General features: G+C 48.3%; 1 protein-coding gene across 1 annotated transcript; it reads right to left on the reverse strand.

Moving 5' to 3' along the window:
* Positions 1-5085: 5085 nt before the first annotated feature.
* LOC136161852 (histone-lysine N-methyltransferase PRDM9-like) lies at positions 5086-18278 on the reverse strand. Its single transcript, XM_065926977.1, has 10 exons — positions 18210-18278; positions 17683-17806; positions 17270-17377; positions 13102-13151; positions 11145-11301; positions 10216-10317; positions 9731-10002; positions 9186-9253; positions 7923-8116; positions 5086-6251 (listed from the first exon to the last, which is right to left on the reverse strand). The coding sequence occupies exons 1-10, from the start codon at positions 18276-18278 to the stop codon at positions 5086-5088; spliced, it is 2310 nt and encodes a 769-aa protein (XP_065783049.1).
* Positions 18279-18617: the final 339 nt, after the last annotated feature.

Here is an 18617-nt window from a genome sequence, read left to right on the forward strand (position 1 = left end):
GCCGTGGGAGCAGCAGCACCTCCACCTGGGGTCCAGAGAGGGTGTCCCGAATGCACAGGGCCTAACCGGTCAGTGAGGCCGGCCCTCGTCCACAGTGTCCTGACCTGCTGCGGGGTCTCGTGTTCCCTGGCATCCAGCTCCCCCATCGCCAACCCCAGCTTGGTGTCCTGGGAGCCCCTCACTGGCGGGCACCCCGGAGGTGAAAGCTGCATACCCGGCGAGAAGAAGGAGAAGCCGGTGGGAGAGGGGTCCAGCATGGAGTGTCCAAGGCCCCTCTGCTCCCCCAGGAACACCCAGCCCCGCCTGCCGTGGCCTTTCTCCTCTTCAGTATGTCTCTTTGTGGCTGATGTTGCCAAACACCTTCCTCTGGAACAGAAGGTTCCATGACCATGGAAGGGGTGGAGGTGAGGAGGCGCTGTAGCCCTAAACCCAGAGAGCTTCAGAACTAGCTTCCCTGAGCCCTGAACGTACTGCCTGTTATATCTGTACCAACTGAGGCCGAGATCCAGGCAGATTCTCTGTGGAAACACTTTCCATGTCCAATAAGAGAACCAAACTAGGCCAAGATCTGGGCAGATTCTCTGTGGAAACACTTTTCTGTCCAACAAGCGAGGACTTGTTAACCCACAACTGAACCCCGAGACGTGGGATGTGCGTAACTCTGGAGACTGCAAGGAAGGTGCTTGAGAGGTTTCTTCCCGGGCGGCTCCCCGAGGCTCCTAGAGTTGCTGGACCCAGAGGGGGAGCACTCTTGCTTCTCTCCTCACTGCAGGCCAGACGGTGCCCCCAACCGCACAGCCCTACTCCACCACCTCCCTGAGTTCAACAGAAACCCCCCGGTCACGAGGCCAAAGAGCAGTCTTCTCGGTGAGCAGAGCAGAGGCTGGTGCGAAGGAGGGTGGAGGCTGAAAGCTTCTTTGCAGAAGAAAAACACGGACGTGTGTTCCCGTGTGTGGTGGCCAGATGCTGCAGTAATTGATGTTCCCCACACATTTATGGGTGGGTTTTAGTTTCTGTATTTTCTAAATTTCTTTTTTTCAAACAGCTGCATATTATGAGCAAATTTTTGCAATGAACCATGAGCACTTGCAAAATAAAATCTTTTTTTTTTCTTTTCCTAAAATGTTGCAGTTTTCTCTGGTGACAGATGAAGAGCCTCCTACTTTTAAGTATTCATTTAATTGGCTGCGCTGGGTCTTAGCTGTGGCATGCAGGGCCTTCAGTTGCAGCATATGGGATCTAGTGCCCTGACCAGGGTTTGAACGTGGCCTCCTGTGCTGGGAGCTCAGAGTCCTAGCCTCTGGATCAGCAGAGAATGCTGCGATCTCCTACTTAAAAAAAAGATTAGTTATTTATATTTGGCTGTGCTGGGTCTTCGCTGCTGTGCGGGCTTTTCTCTTGTTGCAGAGCATGGGGGCTGCTCTCTCGTTTCTGTGCTGAACTTCTCCCTGTGGAGTCTGCTCTAGTTGGGAAGCAGAGACTCTAGGCTCTTGGGCTGCAGTAGCTGTGAACGGACTTTTTTGCTCCACGGCACGTGGGGTCTTCCCAGGTCAGGGATTGAACCCGTGTCTCCTGCATTGGCAGGTGGATTCTTAACCACAACACCACCAAGGGAGTCATTTCCCTCCACGGTTCCTGCCAACATCCCCCTGAAAAAAAAGACTAAAAATAACCTGTTTAGTAAGTTTTCAGGAGTCTGAGCTCTGAGGTCAGCGTCTGTGGTGTCATTCTCCCAAAGGCATCTTGGCTTCAGATACTGGCTGGACTCATGAGTCCCGTAAGCAGGGCAGGGCTGGTGGCTGAAGACAGGCTTGGCCTCTGGAGCTCTGCCCTCACCGACTCACCCAGGGTCCCCAAGCCCTGACAGCCAAGCAGAGCCGCGCGCAGGCGGGGCTGGTACAGCCAGGGGCCGCTGTGGTCAGGGTGGAGCGTGCTGCGGAGGCAGCTGGCTGTCCGCACCATGACTGCTGGCGCCCTCTGTGCCCGGGCAGGGCAGTCACGGTGTCAGGTGGGGCCTGGCCACTGTCCTGGGGACAGGACGGGACCTCACAGAGCTCGCATCCCCACTCCCCATCTCCCAGCTCCTCTTCAGATCACGGCTTGTGGCTGCTGGCAGCTCCCTGGGCTGGGAGGCTGTGTAATGCACCAACCCACTTGCTCAAGGTCAGCTGAGACCCCCAGCTCTGGGGTCACACAGCATCCCTGCCACCATCCAGGTCATCCCGCTTCTGTGAGGGAGGGCCTGTGTGGCGCTGTGGGTGATGGGGGGATTGGGCGTGTTGTGGGCTGGCCCCAAGAGTCAGCTTCTTGAGGGGAGGGGAACAGATGGGAGGGGAGGGAGAAGCTTTGACCTGCTCAGCCTTCCCGGGGATTCCAGGCCCAGCTCTGGTGGGAGGTGCAGGTAAGAAGCCCCTGCATGTTTCTGGGTCCCCACCATTTTCAGTTGAAGCCCCTCTGCCTACACCACCCCTAACTCTCCCTCCCGTGGCCCCGGCCTGAAGCCACAGAACATGGGGACTTTACGTGGCTTCCCTTCCTGTAGGGAAACCAAGCCACAGACAAACACGTTCCTTTAAGAAAGCATAGAAACCGGGAAATAATAATGGGTGGTTATCACTGACACGGTTCATGTAGAGACGCTTCACAAGCCTGGGACACGCAGGGAACTGAGGGCCGTTGACCCGAGTCCTGGAGTTCGCACCCTCCGCCCCCCGCCCCGTGGCCCACTCTCCCCTTGGTGTCTTCTGGTGGCTGGGCGGACTTCAGCCTCCTGAACCCCTTCTGGAAGGATCAGGCCAGGGCAGAGGTCATTCACAGAGGGGAGAGTGTGGTTGACCTTAAGAATGCCATTGCACTCACTCTGTGTTGGAGCTAGGTTCCAGGTCTGAGCAAGCTTGGCTTCTTGGTGCTGTCCCCACCCTCACTCACCCAGGGTGGGGGGCTTTGTGTCCACCTTGTCCCCTCGTGCAGCCTGGTCACCCCGGGACCAGTGCTGTGTGAGCGTCTGCACTGCTCACAGCACACCCCGGGGCCTATCAGACTTCACTCATGAAAGGGAAGTGTAAGGATGAACTATTCCATGGTTAAGAATTTCAAGGTCGCGACAGCATTGACCAGAGCGCACGGGCACAGGTACGAGGCCCATGCATAGAGAAGCCGCGGTGTGGGCTTCAAGGACCCTCCGTGTGGGGGTGGGATGGGGCCGGACGGGGATTTCCTGCAAACGCGGCTCCAGGCTCTGTGCTCAGCAGGGGGACGACTGTGGGCGCTGCCTGTCTGTGGAGGGGCCCTGGGGCTGCCCAGGTCAGCAGGAACGGCAGGGGTGCAAAGGGAGGTCACCTTCCCTTAGCACACCTGACCTCACACCCCCTCATCAGGGCATCATAGTGCCTGAACAGCCCCTTCTTCGTCTAGCTCTGAAGACCTGGACGGTGTGGGGGCTGGAGGACATACAAGAAACAAATTCTGTAAAGCAATTATCCTTCTATTAAAAAATAAAAAATATTAAGGAGAAAAACACAAAGGACAGCACAGATGGGGCTTGCGTTCTCAGCCAGCTTCTGCCAGATTCCGCCTGTGCTGACACATCAGACCAAAATGCTGGTGCTCCCACCCTGTATCACAGATGAGAATAGAGACACAGAGAGGTTGAGCATCTTGCCCCAGCTTAACAGCTGCTGGGGGCAGGGCTGAGACCTGGACCCCTGTGGTCGCATCTGGAGTCCAGATGCTGTGATGGCCCCGAGGGAGCGGCAGAGACCAGACGGCCCATGCTGAGTCAGGCTCGCGAGCACACACACACACACACACGCGCGCATGTGGCCTTCACCTTTGCGGCTACAGAAGTCAGAGGGAAGCAGAGGGTCACCAGGAGAGGCCAAAGGAGAGCCGGGGTCTATAAGGAGGAGAGGCCACACTTCCCAGGAGGCCGGGAATTCCCTTCCCTGGTGATTCTGATTCCACTCTGCATTCCTCTCCCTGGACCCAGGATTGACTGTCCAGTGACCTAACTGAGTTGGCTCCAGAATTATGCCTTCCCAGGGGTTCAGCTAACTGGACCCCAATGCTGTCAGTGTTAAGGGGGGAATGAGAACATAGTCTGGGATTCAGATTTGTTTGGAGACAAAATTTATTAGACGAGGAGACCTAAAAAACCACGAAGGCAATTGGCATGAACATCTCCAGAACACCTAAGGAACCCTCTGCGGTTTATATCCCTCTTCTCCTGTCATGAAAGTGGAAAGTCTATTTAACAAATAATTCTGTGCTTATCACAGGCTTTCTTTAAAATATTTATTATATATTTATTAATTTGGCTCGGCTGTGTCTTAGTTGCAGCATGTGGGAGCTAGTTCCCCAAGCAAATATTGAACGTAGGTCTCTGCATTGGAGTTTTAACCCCTGGACCACTTGGGAATTCTCTCCTCATACTCGTGGGGACAGTAAGGGGTCACAGGTCTCCTCTGAGGCCCCCTTAGAGCTGAGGCATGGGGTGGCTGCAGAAATCCTCCTGTGGCTAAGGTGTGGTTTGTTGCTCATGACTCACTCACACTCCCTGCAAACAGGGCTTCTCCCCCGTGTGTGTCCTCTGGTGTCTGATGAGGATGGACTTGTGACTGAAGCTTTGCCCACACTCCCTGCAAACATAGGGCTTCTCCCCTGTGTGTGTCCTCTGCTGTCTGATGAAATCTGACTTCTGAATGAAGCTTTGCCCACACTCACCGCAAACATAGGGCTTCTCCCCTGTGTATGTTCTCTTGTGTGAGATGAGATGGAGATGACATGGGTCTTCTGACTGAAGCTTCGCCCACGCTCCCTGCAAACATACGGCTTCTACCCTGTGTGTGTCCTCTGGTGTTTGATGAGGGTTGATTTCTGACAGAAGCTTCGCCCACACTCCAAGCAATCATAGGGCTTCTCCCCTGTGTGTGTCCTCTTGTGTGAGATGAGATTGGCCTTATGACTGAAGCTTCGCCCACACTCCCCACAAACATAGGGCTTCTCCCCTGTGTGTGTCCTCTTGTGTCTGATGAGATTGGCCTTATGACTGAAGCTTCGCCCACACTCCCCACAAACATACGGCTTCTACCCTGTGTGTGTCCTCTGGTGTCTGTTGAGGACTGACTTCTGACGGAAGCTTTGCCCACACTCCACGCAATCATAGGGCTTCTCCCCTGTGTGTGTCCTCTTGTGTGAGATGAGATTGGCCTTATGACTGAAGCTTCGCCCACACTCCCCACAAACATAGGGCTTCTCCCCTGTGTGTATCCTCTGGTGTGTGATGAGGACTGACTTATGACTGAAGCATCGCCCACACTCCCTGCAAACATAGGGCTTCTCCCCTGTGTGTGTCCTCTGGTGGCTTATGAGGAGGGACTTCTGTCTGAAGCTTCGCCCACACTCCCTGCAAACATAGGGCTTCTCACCTGTGTGTATCCTCTGGTGTTTGATGAGGACTGACTTATCAATGAAGCTTCGCCCACACTCCCCACAAGCATAGGGCTTCTCCCCTGTGTGTATCCTCTGGTGTCTGATGAGGACTGACTTATCACTGAAGCTTCGCCCACACTCCCTGCAAACAAAGGGCTTCTCCCCCGTGTGTGTCCTCTGGTGTGTGATGAGATGGGACTTCTGACGGAAGCTTCGCCCACACTCCCCACAAACATAGGGCTTCTCCCCTGTGTGTGTCCTCTGGTGTGTGATAAGGACTGACTTCTGACGGAAGCTTCGCCCACACTCCCCGCAAACATAGGGCTTCTCCCCTGTATGTGTCCTCTCGTGTGTGGTGAGACTTGACCTGTCCTTGGAGCCTTGCCCACACTCTCCGCATGTGACCCTCATAATCCCTGAGACCCCTGCCCCCGTGAGCAATGTGCCTGTGTCCTCTGGATTCAGTTTCTGGCTTGTGCCGGGCTCGTCTGTCATTCTCTCATGCACCCCAGAATCCCCCATTTGTCCTCCGGGTGAGTTGGAAGAGGCCCTTGAAATCCTCTTCAGCCTTAAGCTTTTCAGCAATTGTTGGGGCCTGTCCTTGGCCTCGTGGCCCTCAGGTTTGTCGCTCGGGCTGTGTGGATTGGAATATCTCCGATTTTGACTGCCTGGGCAGGGATCCTCTGGTTGGAGGCGGTCTCTTTCAGATGGTCCCAGGAGGGTCTGAGAGGGGTGACTGCGTTGGATGTGTTGGCTGAGGAATTTCTGGCTGGAGAAGGCCAGAGAGCAGGAGGCACATGGGTGGATCTTGGGCTTCGGTTCTGCTGAAAGAGGAAGCTTTTGTCAGGTAGCTGGTTTGCCACGGTCAGGCCTTGCCCACTCATCATCTAAATGTTGACAGTGCACGATCTGTCGCCCATCAAGTGACTTTACAGTCCACTCTTCCATTCCACTGTTATTCTCTACATCTACAGAAATCCAGGAAGCGGGTGTCAAGGGCCTTTTCTACATATCACCCAGATAGGGACCTTCCAGCTGCATCAGAGGCAGCGTCTCTCCTGATAGAGATGGATCTGCAGGGACTTTCCCCGCGTGTAGGTGTCTGAAAAGTCACGTCACAGTGGCCCCAGGTATCTACCCTACTGAGAGATAAGACTTGATGACTTAGGTGGAATTTCCTGAGTGGCTCCCTGTGAGGGGAAAGGGTCTATTAAGTTAGGGGAGCCTGGCCTGGAGCTCTCTGCATATGGGAGGCAGCACGGGGGGTGGTTAGAGCAGGTGTGGCTAATTCTGACTTTGTGGTTCCTTGTTCAAAGAGCAGCCTCTGTGCCGATCTCTGCAGGAAGTGGGTTTGAGCGTGGACGAGACCGAGCGGCCCAGGTCCCACTGACTACAGGTCTGGCTCCTGCTGCCCAAACTGGTTCACAAATTGCTCCTCTCTCAGTTTCCCATAAATCATAAAATAAAGGCATATCCTTTCTCATGCCTCACCAGTACTCATACCTCATTTATTTCATTCAGGCTTAATCCACTTAACATGCACTAGGAATCCATGTTTAAAAATACATGTCCAGTCAGACCCTTCACACACTCACTCCCAAGCATCTTCAGACAGCCCACTCTCCCCTCATGTCTGGCAATGAACTGATCTCTGAGGGGACTCCCCGCTACTGCCTCTTCCCAAAAGTGAACCAAAGGATCGTCTTAGCACAGAGAACATGCTGCTTGCAGCTGAAAGCCCAGCGGTTGTTCTGTGTCACCCAGGAGGACCCCTGGGGCCTGCACGTGGATACAGGCCCTGAGGGTTCCGTGTCCCGTCCAGCCTCCTTCCTCTCCCTCTGTGCTGCCTCCTGCGACCCCTGGCATGGCCTCGCTTCCCGGTCCTGGGGCTGCGGCACGGGCTGCTCCCCTGCCTGGAATCCTTCCCCGCAGGTCTTATCTCTGCAGAGACCCTGTCGCACCGTCCTGCCCCGCACCCCACCCTCTGCTCACGCTGACCCGAGGCACGTTCCCTGCGCTGGTTTTCCTAAGCACCAGCCCCTGTCTGGTGTGAAGCCCCTGCTGCCCCAGGGCAGTGGTTCTGTCTGTTTCGGGGCGTGGAGCCCCGTCTGTCACAGAGCGTGAACTCACATGACAACAGACTGGAACAGGAACTGAATGCGCATCACTGTACACGTGTCGCTTAGAAATGGGAGGAAATGAAGAAGAAACAAATAAAGGGCAGAGAGGTGGTAGGTGCTCGAAATGTTGCTTTTTGCTTCTCAGCCTTTTAGCAGAAGGTGATGTTGCACATTTTTTTGCATGAAATATTAAAAATTAGAACTAACATTTTCAATATAAAATTTCTCCTAACAGTCATATGAAAAGAATCAAATTCTGAGGCATTTTAATTGCAACTCAACTGACTTAGGACTGGATTGTCCTCTGCTTCGAAATCGGACCACGGCTGCTCCCAGGATGGGGTGGGGTGCTGGAAGAGGGGAGACACTCACCTCTCCCGGTCGCGAGCTCACTCTTCCCCCTGCTCTTCCGCTTGATGCCAAGGTCCTGACCGTACTCGTCCCCATACCAGACCAGCAGCTCACAGCCCGGCCTGACCACCCGGCAGGTTCGGTAGAAGATCTGCCCGTGATACTGGAAGGCCACCAGGTTCTGCTCCTCATCGTCCCGGGCACAGTTCACATACCTGGGGTCGAGGCCGGGAAAGGGAAAGAAACCTCAGGTGATGAGTGCCCTCCTCTGTCCGCCCATGCCCAGCTCCTTGCCTTCCGCCTCTGAGGCCGCCCCTCATGTGGACCTTCTGTTCACACCTTCGACCAGGCCATGTGAATTCCCATGCTTTTCTCTCCTTACCTAAGTAGCCATTTTCCGGAGCCCAGTTCCAGACTCGTCTCCACCTGGAATGTCCGTGAGGCTGGTGACCTCCAGCTCCTCTAAACTCTGAATTAAGTTCTCTTTCATCCACAGGACTTGGTGCTTCTTGGCTAACATGCAGCCCTCAGCACTCACCCCAGCCTGCCTTCTCTGCCGAGTCTTTCTGCCATCTCCCCACGTGTATCCAGGGTCCTATTCGCTTGCCCACCCCCTCCCACGTATACTTGGAGAGAGCTCTGATATAGCTTGAGACACGGAACAGTAATAGTTTGTTCACTGTCTGCCTGCCCTGATGAAAGGAGAGGCCCTCAGAGAATGGCCCTGCTCAGAGCCAAGCTGCCCCCCATTCCTTCCCAGGCCTCAGGGCCCACCTCTCACTGGAACCAATCCTGAGGAGGTTTTTGCCCACAGAGAGTCAAGGTCTCCTGTGTTAGGTCATCCTGGCGTGTGCACTTACTCAAAGATAGAAAATATAAGGTTACTGCTCCTAAAATCAATTGGCTAATGTCTGTCTGCAGTATGTTCTCCAAAAGGACATGGGTTGTGTGATCTGCTTCAGTACCGAAGTTCACTGTCTAAACTGCACCATAAAGGGCGTGAGAAGTGTTCACTAAGTGAGTTAAAGTGTTCCTGGTGAATCTAGATGCTTCAAGTTGTTTTCAAGTCCACCAGTTTTGTTCAGCATATAGACTTGTATCTTGACGGCACATGCCATATTTTTATTTCCTTCTTTTTAGTGTCTTTTGAAATGAAAGAGTATGGTATTGAGGGAAAAAAGGAAGGAAGATGTGAAAGCTTTTGAGGGAGCCGTGTTGAGAAGGAAAGGGACGTGGGATGGAGGGAGTCTCAATGTCTACACACTGCAGACTCACTGCACTCACCTCATCCAGTTGGCCCAAGACGTGTCCTTTCCATCCACATACTCGTAGCAGTTCCTCCCTTTGGTGATCTGAGGGTCAGAGAAAGAGTTACAAGCTTTCCTCTTTTTTTTTTTTTTTTTGGTAGGAAGCAATAGAAGAGCTATTTCCCTGTGTAGTCATTGGTGCTTTTCAGCCTGCATGGATTCAACTGCCAGTCGGACCACACGGTAAGCTCCTTACTCATCATTCCAAGTCTGAGTCCCTTGATTCATTGAAGGCAAGGGCTCCACAAGGGAGGAGTCACTTCTGTGTATCTCTACACTGTGCTCCCACCTCTCCTCTGACCTTAGAGAGAGGTCTAAGTGTCTGTACACTGTGTTCCCACCTCTCCTCTGACCTTTAGATGGAAGTCCTGTGTTCACGCCCACGTCACACAGTACACAGGGCTGACTGTGTCATTGACGACAATGTTATCACCATCTGCATCCTCATATGTAGACATGAAATACCCACCACCACGTACAAGTGATTAGAGGCCAGAGGACAGGGAAACGGGTGCTTCTCACCAGCCAGGCGTATCCACTGTTGGCGGCCTCTTCATCGTCTGTGATCTGGCCCTCATAGGGGCCAAAGTGCAGGCCCAGCGGCAGATCGGACGCCTCATTCCACACTCCAAGCCCAGCGTCAGGGATGCCCGACAGTCTGATGCTTAACCCAGGGGGCAGAGTGAGGGCTGAGTGGTTGGCATGTCCCTTTTCCACTGCACAGTCCTTTACAAACGTTGGGGGCCCATGGGCAGCACAGCTGTCGATGAAGAAGTTCTGACACTCCTCACAATCTGGAGGTGAGAACAGGGATGAGAGGAGGTACAGTGATGTTTCTGGTCATAAAGACCTTCATAAAGAACTAGGGCATTCATGGCATTTGGCCTCGATCCTGCACCCCAAGTCATAGAGGAAGGGGATGGCCGGTGGACTAAATGGTGAGGTGAGGTTAGTGGACCAAGGCCTCATTGCCCCTTCTCCGTGAGTGGGCCAGCGGGGTCACTCACAGAGGTAGTCGTCATCCTGGGGCTCGCTGACCTCTTGGTACACGTGGCCCTTTCTTTCCCGTAGACTGTACCTCTTCACTCCAGTCTCCTTTTCTCTGAGTTCTAAGATGGAGAACAGAAGCTAAGCAAGGCTGGTGGGGTCTGTGGAGTTAGTCCCATTTTATCAGAAAGTGTGAGATCTCCTACCTGTCCATCTCTACACTTTGTTAAAATTTTCTTATATGTATTTATCAAACTTTTACTTTCGTAATTTTATGTTTTCATGTTCCATTATTTATTTCTCGGCCAGACTGCATTGCTTGTGGTATCTTAGTTCCCTGACCAGGAATGGAACTAACACCTCCTGCAGTGGAAGCGTGGAGTCTTAACCTCTTAACCACCAGGGAGTCCCTTCTCTATATTTTCTTTCTTCTCCCTTTAAATACAGTTTCAAGAGACTGAGGCTCCACTGACCACAGATGCCCAGTTCAGTGATAGCTTCCTGCACTTCCCATTAGTAGGTTTAACTTCCCAACCTTCCGACTTAGGTAATAGTTCATCGACACATCTACTCAGAAAATATGTGTTAAGCGCACATGACAAGTAAGGCATTGAGCAGAGGTCTGGGCATGAACACTAACAAAGCATGGTTCCTCTTATCACAGTTGCATTTATTGAACTACTTGTAGGTGTCAGACTTTTGCATTTAATGTAAGGTTTTCAAGCACTCTATGAGTCATGTATCCTTATCCTCACTTTACAGATAGCATTCAGGATCTCAGAAATTGTATAAGATTTTCCCAAGGCCCCAGTGCTAACTTCATGTCTCAGATCAGTCCAGCTTAAACCCCGCCTACCCAAAGTCCCTGCCACACACCTAGGCCATGCTTATTAGTTTTTCTACAGGAATTAGAGGAACTAATTAGAGGAACTCCCCAAATTTCTCTTACCGACTTTTTGTCTGGGGTGCTGTCCAGGGGTCCTTGCTTTTCTGGGATGGGGCACTGGATTCTGAGCCTGCTTGGAGCCACTTGTCTTCAGCGATTCTGCTGCTCCCGGCAATTCCTTCAAACTAGATTCATTACTTAATGGTGCCCTGGACATTCTCTTCCATGTGAGTAAAAGACAACATGCATTTCTTTAGTTCTTTAGGACTTTATGAAGTGTTTTCACATGCATGACTTTAGTTAATTCTTTGACAATTCTTGGAAATACCTGATATGGGGGGAAGGGGTCTGAACACTGGAGTGTAAAATAAGGACCTACGTGGATAGTGAATCAAAACTAGAATTCATATCTTAAGGTTCTTCCCCTTCAACTTTCTGCATAAAAGTGAGAGCAAGGCAGGGAGAAAAGCTGGAGGTCAGGGAAAGAAGAGGGTAAGGGCTGGTAGAGAGGTCCTGAGGGTTTCTCTTAATAGTGGCCCTTTGACGGACGAGGACGTATGGAAAATTACAGAGGGGACAAAACATATGTGGAAAACAAGGTGACAAAGCAGTGAGATTAAGAGGAGAAAAGACGATCGGCCGAATCACATTTAGACAAGAAAGAAAATGAGATGAAAGCTGCAGGTTGCCATGTCCTAACGACAATGTTTGGAATTAAAGTAGCCGGTCTCGTCAATTCTCCTCGAACAAGGCTGTATGACTAGCTGGTTCTACTCAGCTTACTGATCCATGAATTGGTATACAGGCTAATTCTTAATATTATAGTGGACATGAAATTTAATAGCCTTCAACAAATTGTTGTGTGAAGTATTTACTACAGTAAGAACGTGAACGTACATCCCTTACGTATCAATTTATTCCCTAAACTGCCACTATATTTCAAGTGCAACTCACAGATACTATCTTCAGCATCCTTTGACCTTTCTACTCCTAGATGAATGCTTAAATGTGGAGTCACTCACTCACGAACCATTCAGGGGGCACTTAGGGGCTTTGAGCTGGGCCTGGACTTCTGAGAACTAATGGGTGTGGGCTAGGATCTCAAACATCACAACACAGGGGCAGGCTAAACAAATGATTACAAACAGGAGAGTTGCTAATTAGAGCTCAGTGGAAGGAGTTGTTGCTCCCTCCTACAAGAATGAGCATTTGAAATGATGCCCAGATGATGAGTTTCTACTCAAAAGCAGGTAATCTATGTGAAGTCCTTCTGTTATTTTCTTATTTGTTGCTTTTCAGTCATAAACCTGAGGCTTATCAGGGTTGCAAGTTGCTTCCTCATATTGGAGTGGGAGGCTCTGAGGTAGGGATCCTGTCTCCTTCTTCATCTTGGACTGTCCACTCTACAAACTGCCCAGCATATCTTTAAGCTTCTTCATCTTGGACTGTCCACTCTACAAACTGCCCAGCATGTCCTTAAGCTTCCCTTATTCAGATGTCTTAGCATATGCCTCCCTAGCAAAGCACAAAAAACTGAGGTTGAAAACATGTCTCAGATGAGTGATATAAAGATGTATGAATAAGCTTCATAGAACTATGGAAGTTTTAATCAGTTTGTAAGGTGTTTAGAGAACGTGCATTGGTTTACATTACACTACCAGTGATACTGTGGTCTCAGGTATATAATCAAATGTTTCTTACCTTTTTTTTTTTTGTATCTATAATGGTGATAGCTCTATACCTACTTATAGGTACTGTAGGATTGATTTAAGGTTTAAGTAAGTTTATTCACATAAAATACTTGAAGCCTAAAATATTATGAAAATAATGTAACAACAGAACAACCTACTACTGCTGTTGTTCTTACTAACTGCAAAGATGGTGATGATATCAGACATTGTGCTAAAGACTCAGGACAGGGAGGCAGCGGTCTCCAGGATCTCTGTGTTTTCTGCTATTCTCACCTGTGACTCGATCCATGAGGAGGTTATTTTGGCAACAGGATTTGGGAAATACTCACTTTCTGGTGTTTACTGTGCTCCACTCTGAAGGGCATCGAAGAAGGTTTACCTAAAAAACGATGAGAATCAGTGTTTTGGTTGGGAAATGTTTCCAAACTCTGGGTATTCTAATTAAGGACACATAATTCTAAGCCAGAGAGTGACAAAGACAATGATTACCAAAGGAGGAATGGAAAATGATTTCTGTATCATCAAGTCCCATGGTTCCACTGGGAGTATTACATAGTTTTCTTAAAATTAAAAAAATATATGAAACTTCATCCGTGCCTCATCTGATTTTCATAAAATATCTAATAAATTTAATAGTCTTTCATGACAAAAGTTCTCAACAATGTAGAAATAGGAGGAAGTGACTGCAATATAATAAAGGTCATATATTGAAAGTCTACCTCTAACATCATAGTCATCAGTGATAAAGATCAAGAAGAAAAGCCAAGGATGCCCGTTATCAAATTTCTGTTCACCATAATATTAGAACTCCTAGCCAGCACTGTAGGTTAGAAATGGAAACAAAAGGCTTCCATTTGGAAAGAAAGAAGTAAAATTCTCTCTGCTCACAGGGGCATGGTTTTATGTGCAGAAAAATCTTTAAATCCACACACACAAAATTCCTGCAGAGAAAGTTACACGGTACAAAATCAACACTCAAATATCTTTCCATGCATGAAGAATGACCATTTCACAAAGGAAAATAAGAAAACAATACTATTTATTTTTTATTTTTTTAAAGCTATATTCAAGAGCTAAATTATAAAAAAATATTTATTTTTATTTCTTTGTTTTTTCCAGGACTTTTGTTGCAGCATGTGGGATCTAGTTCCCTGACTAGGGACTGAACGGAAGTTCTCTGCATTGGGAGTGTGGAGTCCTAGCCACTGGTCAAAGAATCTTATTTATAATAGCATTGAGAAGAATGAAGTAATTAGGAATAAACTTAAGGAGATGAAAGACTCATATGTTGAAAACTACAAAATATTGCTGAAAGGAATCTGACATAAATAATCGATAGGTGTCTCATGTTTATGGATTTAGAGGCTTAATATTATTAAGCTGTTCATACTACCCAAAGCAATTTAAACACTCAATGCAATTCCTATTAAAATCCCAATGGAAGTTTTTTCAGCTATAGAAAATCCATCCAACAGTTAACACGGAATCTCAGAGCACCCCAAACTGGCAAAGCAATCTTAGAAAGAACAGCAAAGCTGGAGGCCTCTGATTTCAGAACATACTACAAAGGTACAGGAGCCAAAAGAGTGTGGATTTGGCAAAACATGTGTGCTTAGCTGCTCAGTCTTCTTGACTTTCTGTGACATTTTGGACTGTAGCCCACCAGGCTCCTCTGTCCAGGGGATTTCTCAGGCAAGAATACTGGACAGGGTTGGCATTTCCTTCTCCAGGGGATCTTCTTAACCCATGGATTGAACCCACATCTCCTGTGTCTCCTGCACTGAAGGCAGATTCTTCACCTCCTGAGCCAATGAGGAGGCTGGCTGGCATAAAGACAGATATGTCAATCAATGGAACAGAATAGACAGCCAGAAATCAACTCTTGGATACATGGTCTAATGATCTTCATCTAGGGTGTCAAGATAATGGGGAAAGCTTAATCCCTGTAATGAATGGTGCTGGGGAAACAAAATAACCATATGCAAAGTAATGAACATCTTACATCTTGAAGAAAAATCAACTCAGAATGGATTAAAGACATTTATGCAAGACTTGATAAGACCCTTAGAAGACAACAAGGGTGAAGCTTCACGACACTGATTCAGCAATGATTTCTTAGATATGGTGCCAAGTACACAATTATTAGTAACAAAGTAAAAATAGAGAAATGAGATTAATCTTAAAACCTCTGTGCCGCAAAGGACACTGAACAGAGTTGAAAAGGCCACCGACATGATGATAGAAAATATTTATAAAATCTGCACCTGATAAGGGGTTATTAAGCATACACCAGTTTGAAGGCTACCTATAAGCCAGGAAGAAAACCTGATGGACCATGATGGCACCTTGATATCAAATTTCCATGTTCCAGCATTGTAAGAAAACAAATTTCTGTGTTTTAAGGAATGCAGTCTGTTTTGTTATGGCAGTCTGCGCTGACTAACAGTGAGAGAAGGAATTGAATAGACAATTCTCCAGAGAAAATACACAATGGCCAACAAATATATGAAAAGATTCTCAATATTACTAATCGGTATGGAAATACAAATCGAAACCTTCTGGGATGGGCAATATGTATAAGAAGACAATAACAAGTTTGGTAAGGATATGGAGAAATTGGAACCCTTATACACTATTGTTGGCAATGTAAAATGTTGCAAGCTTTCTAGAAAAGACTATGGAGTTTCCACAGAAAATTAGAAGTGCTGTATGATCTAGCAATCCAAGTCAAGAGTGGGTTTCCGTAAAAAATTGAAAGCAAGATAATGAGTAAATAGTGGGCACATGTATAGCCATTGCCGCATTATTCCCAATGGGCAAGATGTGTGAGCATTCTAAATGTTCATTGGTGGATAAAAGATAAAGATTATATATAAGATATATGTTATAGCTCTTATATCCACATGCACACAATGGAATGTTTTGAAGCCTTAAAAAAGATTTCTGTCATATGCTACATGGATGGGCCTTGATGATATTATACTAAGTGAAATGAACCAAACAAAAAAGACAAATATGGCCTGATTCCACTTCTCTGAGGTATCTAAATTAAATCCATGGAAACAGAAAATATAATCGTGGTTGCCAAGGGCTATGAGGAGGAAGGATTGGAGAATTGTTCCTCAGTGGATTAGGGCTTCAGTCACACAAGATGTAACACTTCTACAGATTTGTTGTACAGCAATGTGTGTATATATCCCCGGTGGCTCAGGGGTAAAAAATCCACCTGCAATGCAGGAGATGCAACAGATGCAGGCTCAATCCCTGGGTTGGGAAATCACCTGGAGCAGGAGATGGCAACCCACTCCAGGATTCTTGCCTAGAGAATCCCATGGACAGAGGAGCCTGGTGGACTCCAATCTATGGGGACACAGAGTCAGATATGACTGAGAGATTAGCACTGCGGCCACTAACACTAACGTGTACATAGTTAGCAGCGGTGTGCCATACACTCAGAAACTGCTAAAAAGGTAAATAAAGACGAGCAGGCGTATGTGAACCGAGGCATGTGTATTCCCTAAGAATCTCTCCTTATGTCAAAACCTTTGCAGACAACCAAATGTTTGGTTTTCATGTCCCTTTCACTAGTTTTAATAACCTAAGGGAACAGAGGGACGTCCCTGGTGCACAGTGGATGAGAATCTGCCTGCCAGTGCAGAGGACACAGGTTCGATGGCTGGTCCAGGGAGATGCCACTTTCTGCGGTGCAGCTAAGCCTGTGTGTCAGAAACTCCAGAGCCTGCACGTGCTCTGCAAGGAGAAGACACTCACCGCAACCAGAGAAACCTGTCCACAGCAACAAAGACCCAGTGCAGCCAAAACTAAATAAGTAATTTTTTAATATCTGGGAGAACAGAAATCCATAGATGGAGAATCATAGAACTATCTAAATTGTTTCTCCAGTCTAGGCAGATTAACTCTTCTAAACTGAGCTGCAGAAGAGGAACTGAGCTGCTTACTTCTATTTTATAATAGGTGTACTTAATTTTATTTACCTGATGCCATCTCTGGTCAGTGAAATGTGGGAAAGATCATGGAGAATAAATAGTTCTCTCAAACCCTTTCCCAGAATCAAAATAAAGAATTAGTTTTACCTTAGGGTAAGAAGATCATGAGTTTTATTTTATATACATATATACATAATGTATCTTGAAATAATATGTTAATCATTTCCTCTTTGAAGGGATTTAATCCAATAACCAATAACCAATCTGATTGGTGAATTTATTTCTAAAGGATCTTTAACTGCCTTTCACTAAGAATGTTTAGCAAAAATAATTCTTTTTAAAAATAATGATAAATATTAACCATAAAACTTTTGAGAATTACACTGGAAAACCTATACATTCATCTTCATTCAGGCTAATGTCAATATTCAGCCACAGCCACTTGGGAATGCTGAAAATTATGTTTTCCTTGCTACTGGCTGAGATGTAGTTGAGACCTAAGCCCAGGCTGGTTTCAGGAAGACACGTCCACATCCTCCTGGCCTCTCACCTTGCTGCCTTGGTGTCCATTCTTCATCAGAATCCTCAGTGTCATCTCCCTGGGGCTTGATGGCCTGCCTGCGGGGATGCATGAAATCTGGTCGAGTGGCTCTGAAACCTGGAAAGAAGCAAAACATTTGTTCTAAGAAGGGGAAACAAAGCATAGAAGCAATGGAAAGTGTCACAGAGTCAGGGAATCTGTGGGATGTGCTGGGAGAATATAGAACAAGGCAAGAGGTGAGCTCTGCACTGCAGGTCACCCTCCCTCTGGTACAGAACTGCAAACATTTCCTCCAGGTTTGTCTCCACACAAAAGGGAACTGTGAGCAGGTGAAGCCACCTAAGAGCGGGCCAAGTGAACCCTGAGGGTGAAGACCTGTTTCATGTTTCCCAGGCTCACAGGCGCCCAGCACTTCCTCTTACCTATAGCAATCAGCGCTTCGTAGTTTCTTTTCACATTCCTATATCGGATTTTTTCCCATTCTCCCATCTCTTCCCATTCTTCCTTGGAGAAGAATACGGAGATGTCTTTGAAAGCATCTTTGGCCTAAGGAAAATAATAGATTTAATCAGTGATTTACCAGTCTAAGTCAGACCTTAGCGCTGAGCCTTCTCCTCCACCTTTTGTGCAGGGAGAAGCCTGAAGCTCCTGGATGGTCTGTGTGAGACAGGGATGAAGACTTTCCTTCCCGACTGTGTCCTCCTTAACTGAACAAACTGAGCATTTTCCTAGCTCTCCCTGGACACAGAGCAGTTGAGAAGGTAGTGTCCTGTTTTGTCCCACTCCACCCCACCATCTCAGACAGGACCAGGCGTTCCCATCCTGTGTACAGTCACAGGGACGTTCACTCAGCTTTCAAGGCAAGCAGTCTGTGGTGCTTCAGGGACCAGCGCCATGTCCTTTCTATAGAGCTGACTTTGAGCCCAGCTTTGCCGACTCCACCGCTCACCGTGGGCTTCCGCTCTGTTCTCCCGGCATTTCCCACAGTGCTCTCCTCTGGAGACCTGTTCGGCCTCATGGCCATTGGAGTGCTCAAGGCCAAGGTGCCTGTGGAAGAAGAAGGTGCTGAGATAGCCCAGACCAGTGTCCAGAGCCTGAGCTGCCTGCCTTGGGTGGAGTGTCCAGGGTAGGAAGGTGAGTGGAACGTCAGGGTGAGGGTATTGGTGGGATGGACGGATCCTGACTAGATATGACAGATCAGCCTAATGTGAATTAAATTTGGTTTCTTTGGTTCCCCTACAATTGAGCCCCTCTGAGGGAAGGCACTGGGAGGGATGTGTCTGTGGGTGACGGAGGGATTCTCGAGGAGACCCGGAAACCCCTAACTGCTGTACTGGGGTCAGGCTGAAATCAGGGC

Source organism: Muntiacus reevesi, chromosome 2, assembly GCF_963930625.1.
Source record: "Muntiacus reevesi chromosome 2, mMunRee1.1, whole genome shotgun sequence".
Lineage (NCBI taxonomy): Eukaryota > Metazoa > Chordata > Mammalia > Artiodactyla > Cervidae > Muntiacus > Muntiacus reevesi.

Excerpts from the sequence above, each read along its gene's own strand:
- LOC136161852 (XM_065926977.1), bottom strand. The coding sequence starts at position 18,278 with ATGAGGCCGAACAGGTCTCCAGAGGAGAGCACTGTGGGAAATGCCGGG. Across the intron at positions 10,318-11,144 it reads GCACCCCAGACAAAAAGTCG|AACTCAGAGAAAAGGAGACT; the intron begins GTAAGAGAAATT and ends TCTCCATCTTAG. Across the intron at positions 8,117-9,185 it reads TCTTGGGCCAACTGGATGAG|GTATGTGAACTGTGCCCGGG; the intron begins GTGAGTGCAGTG and ends CCTCGACCCCAG.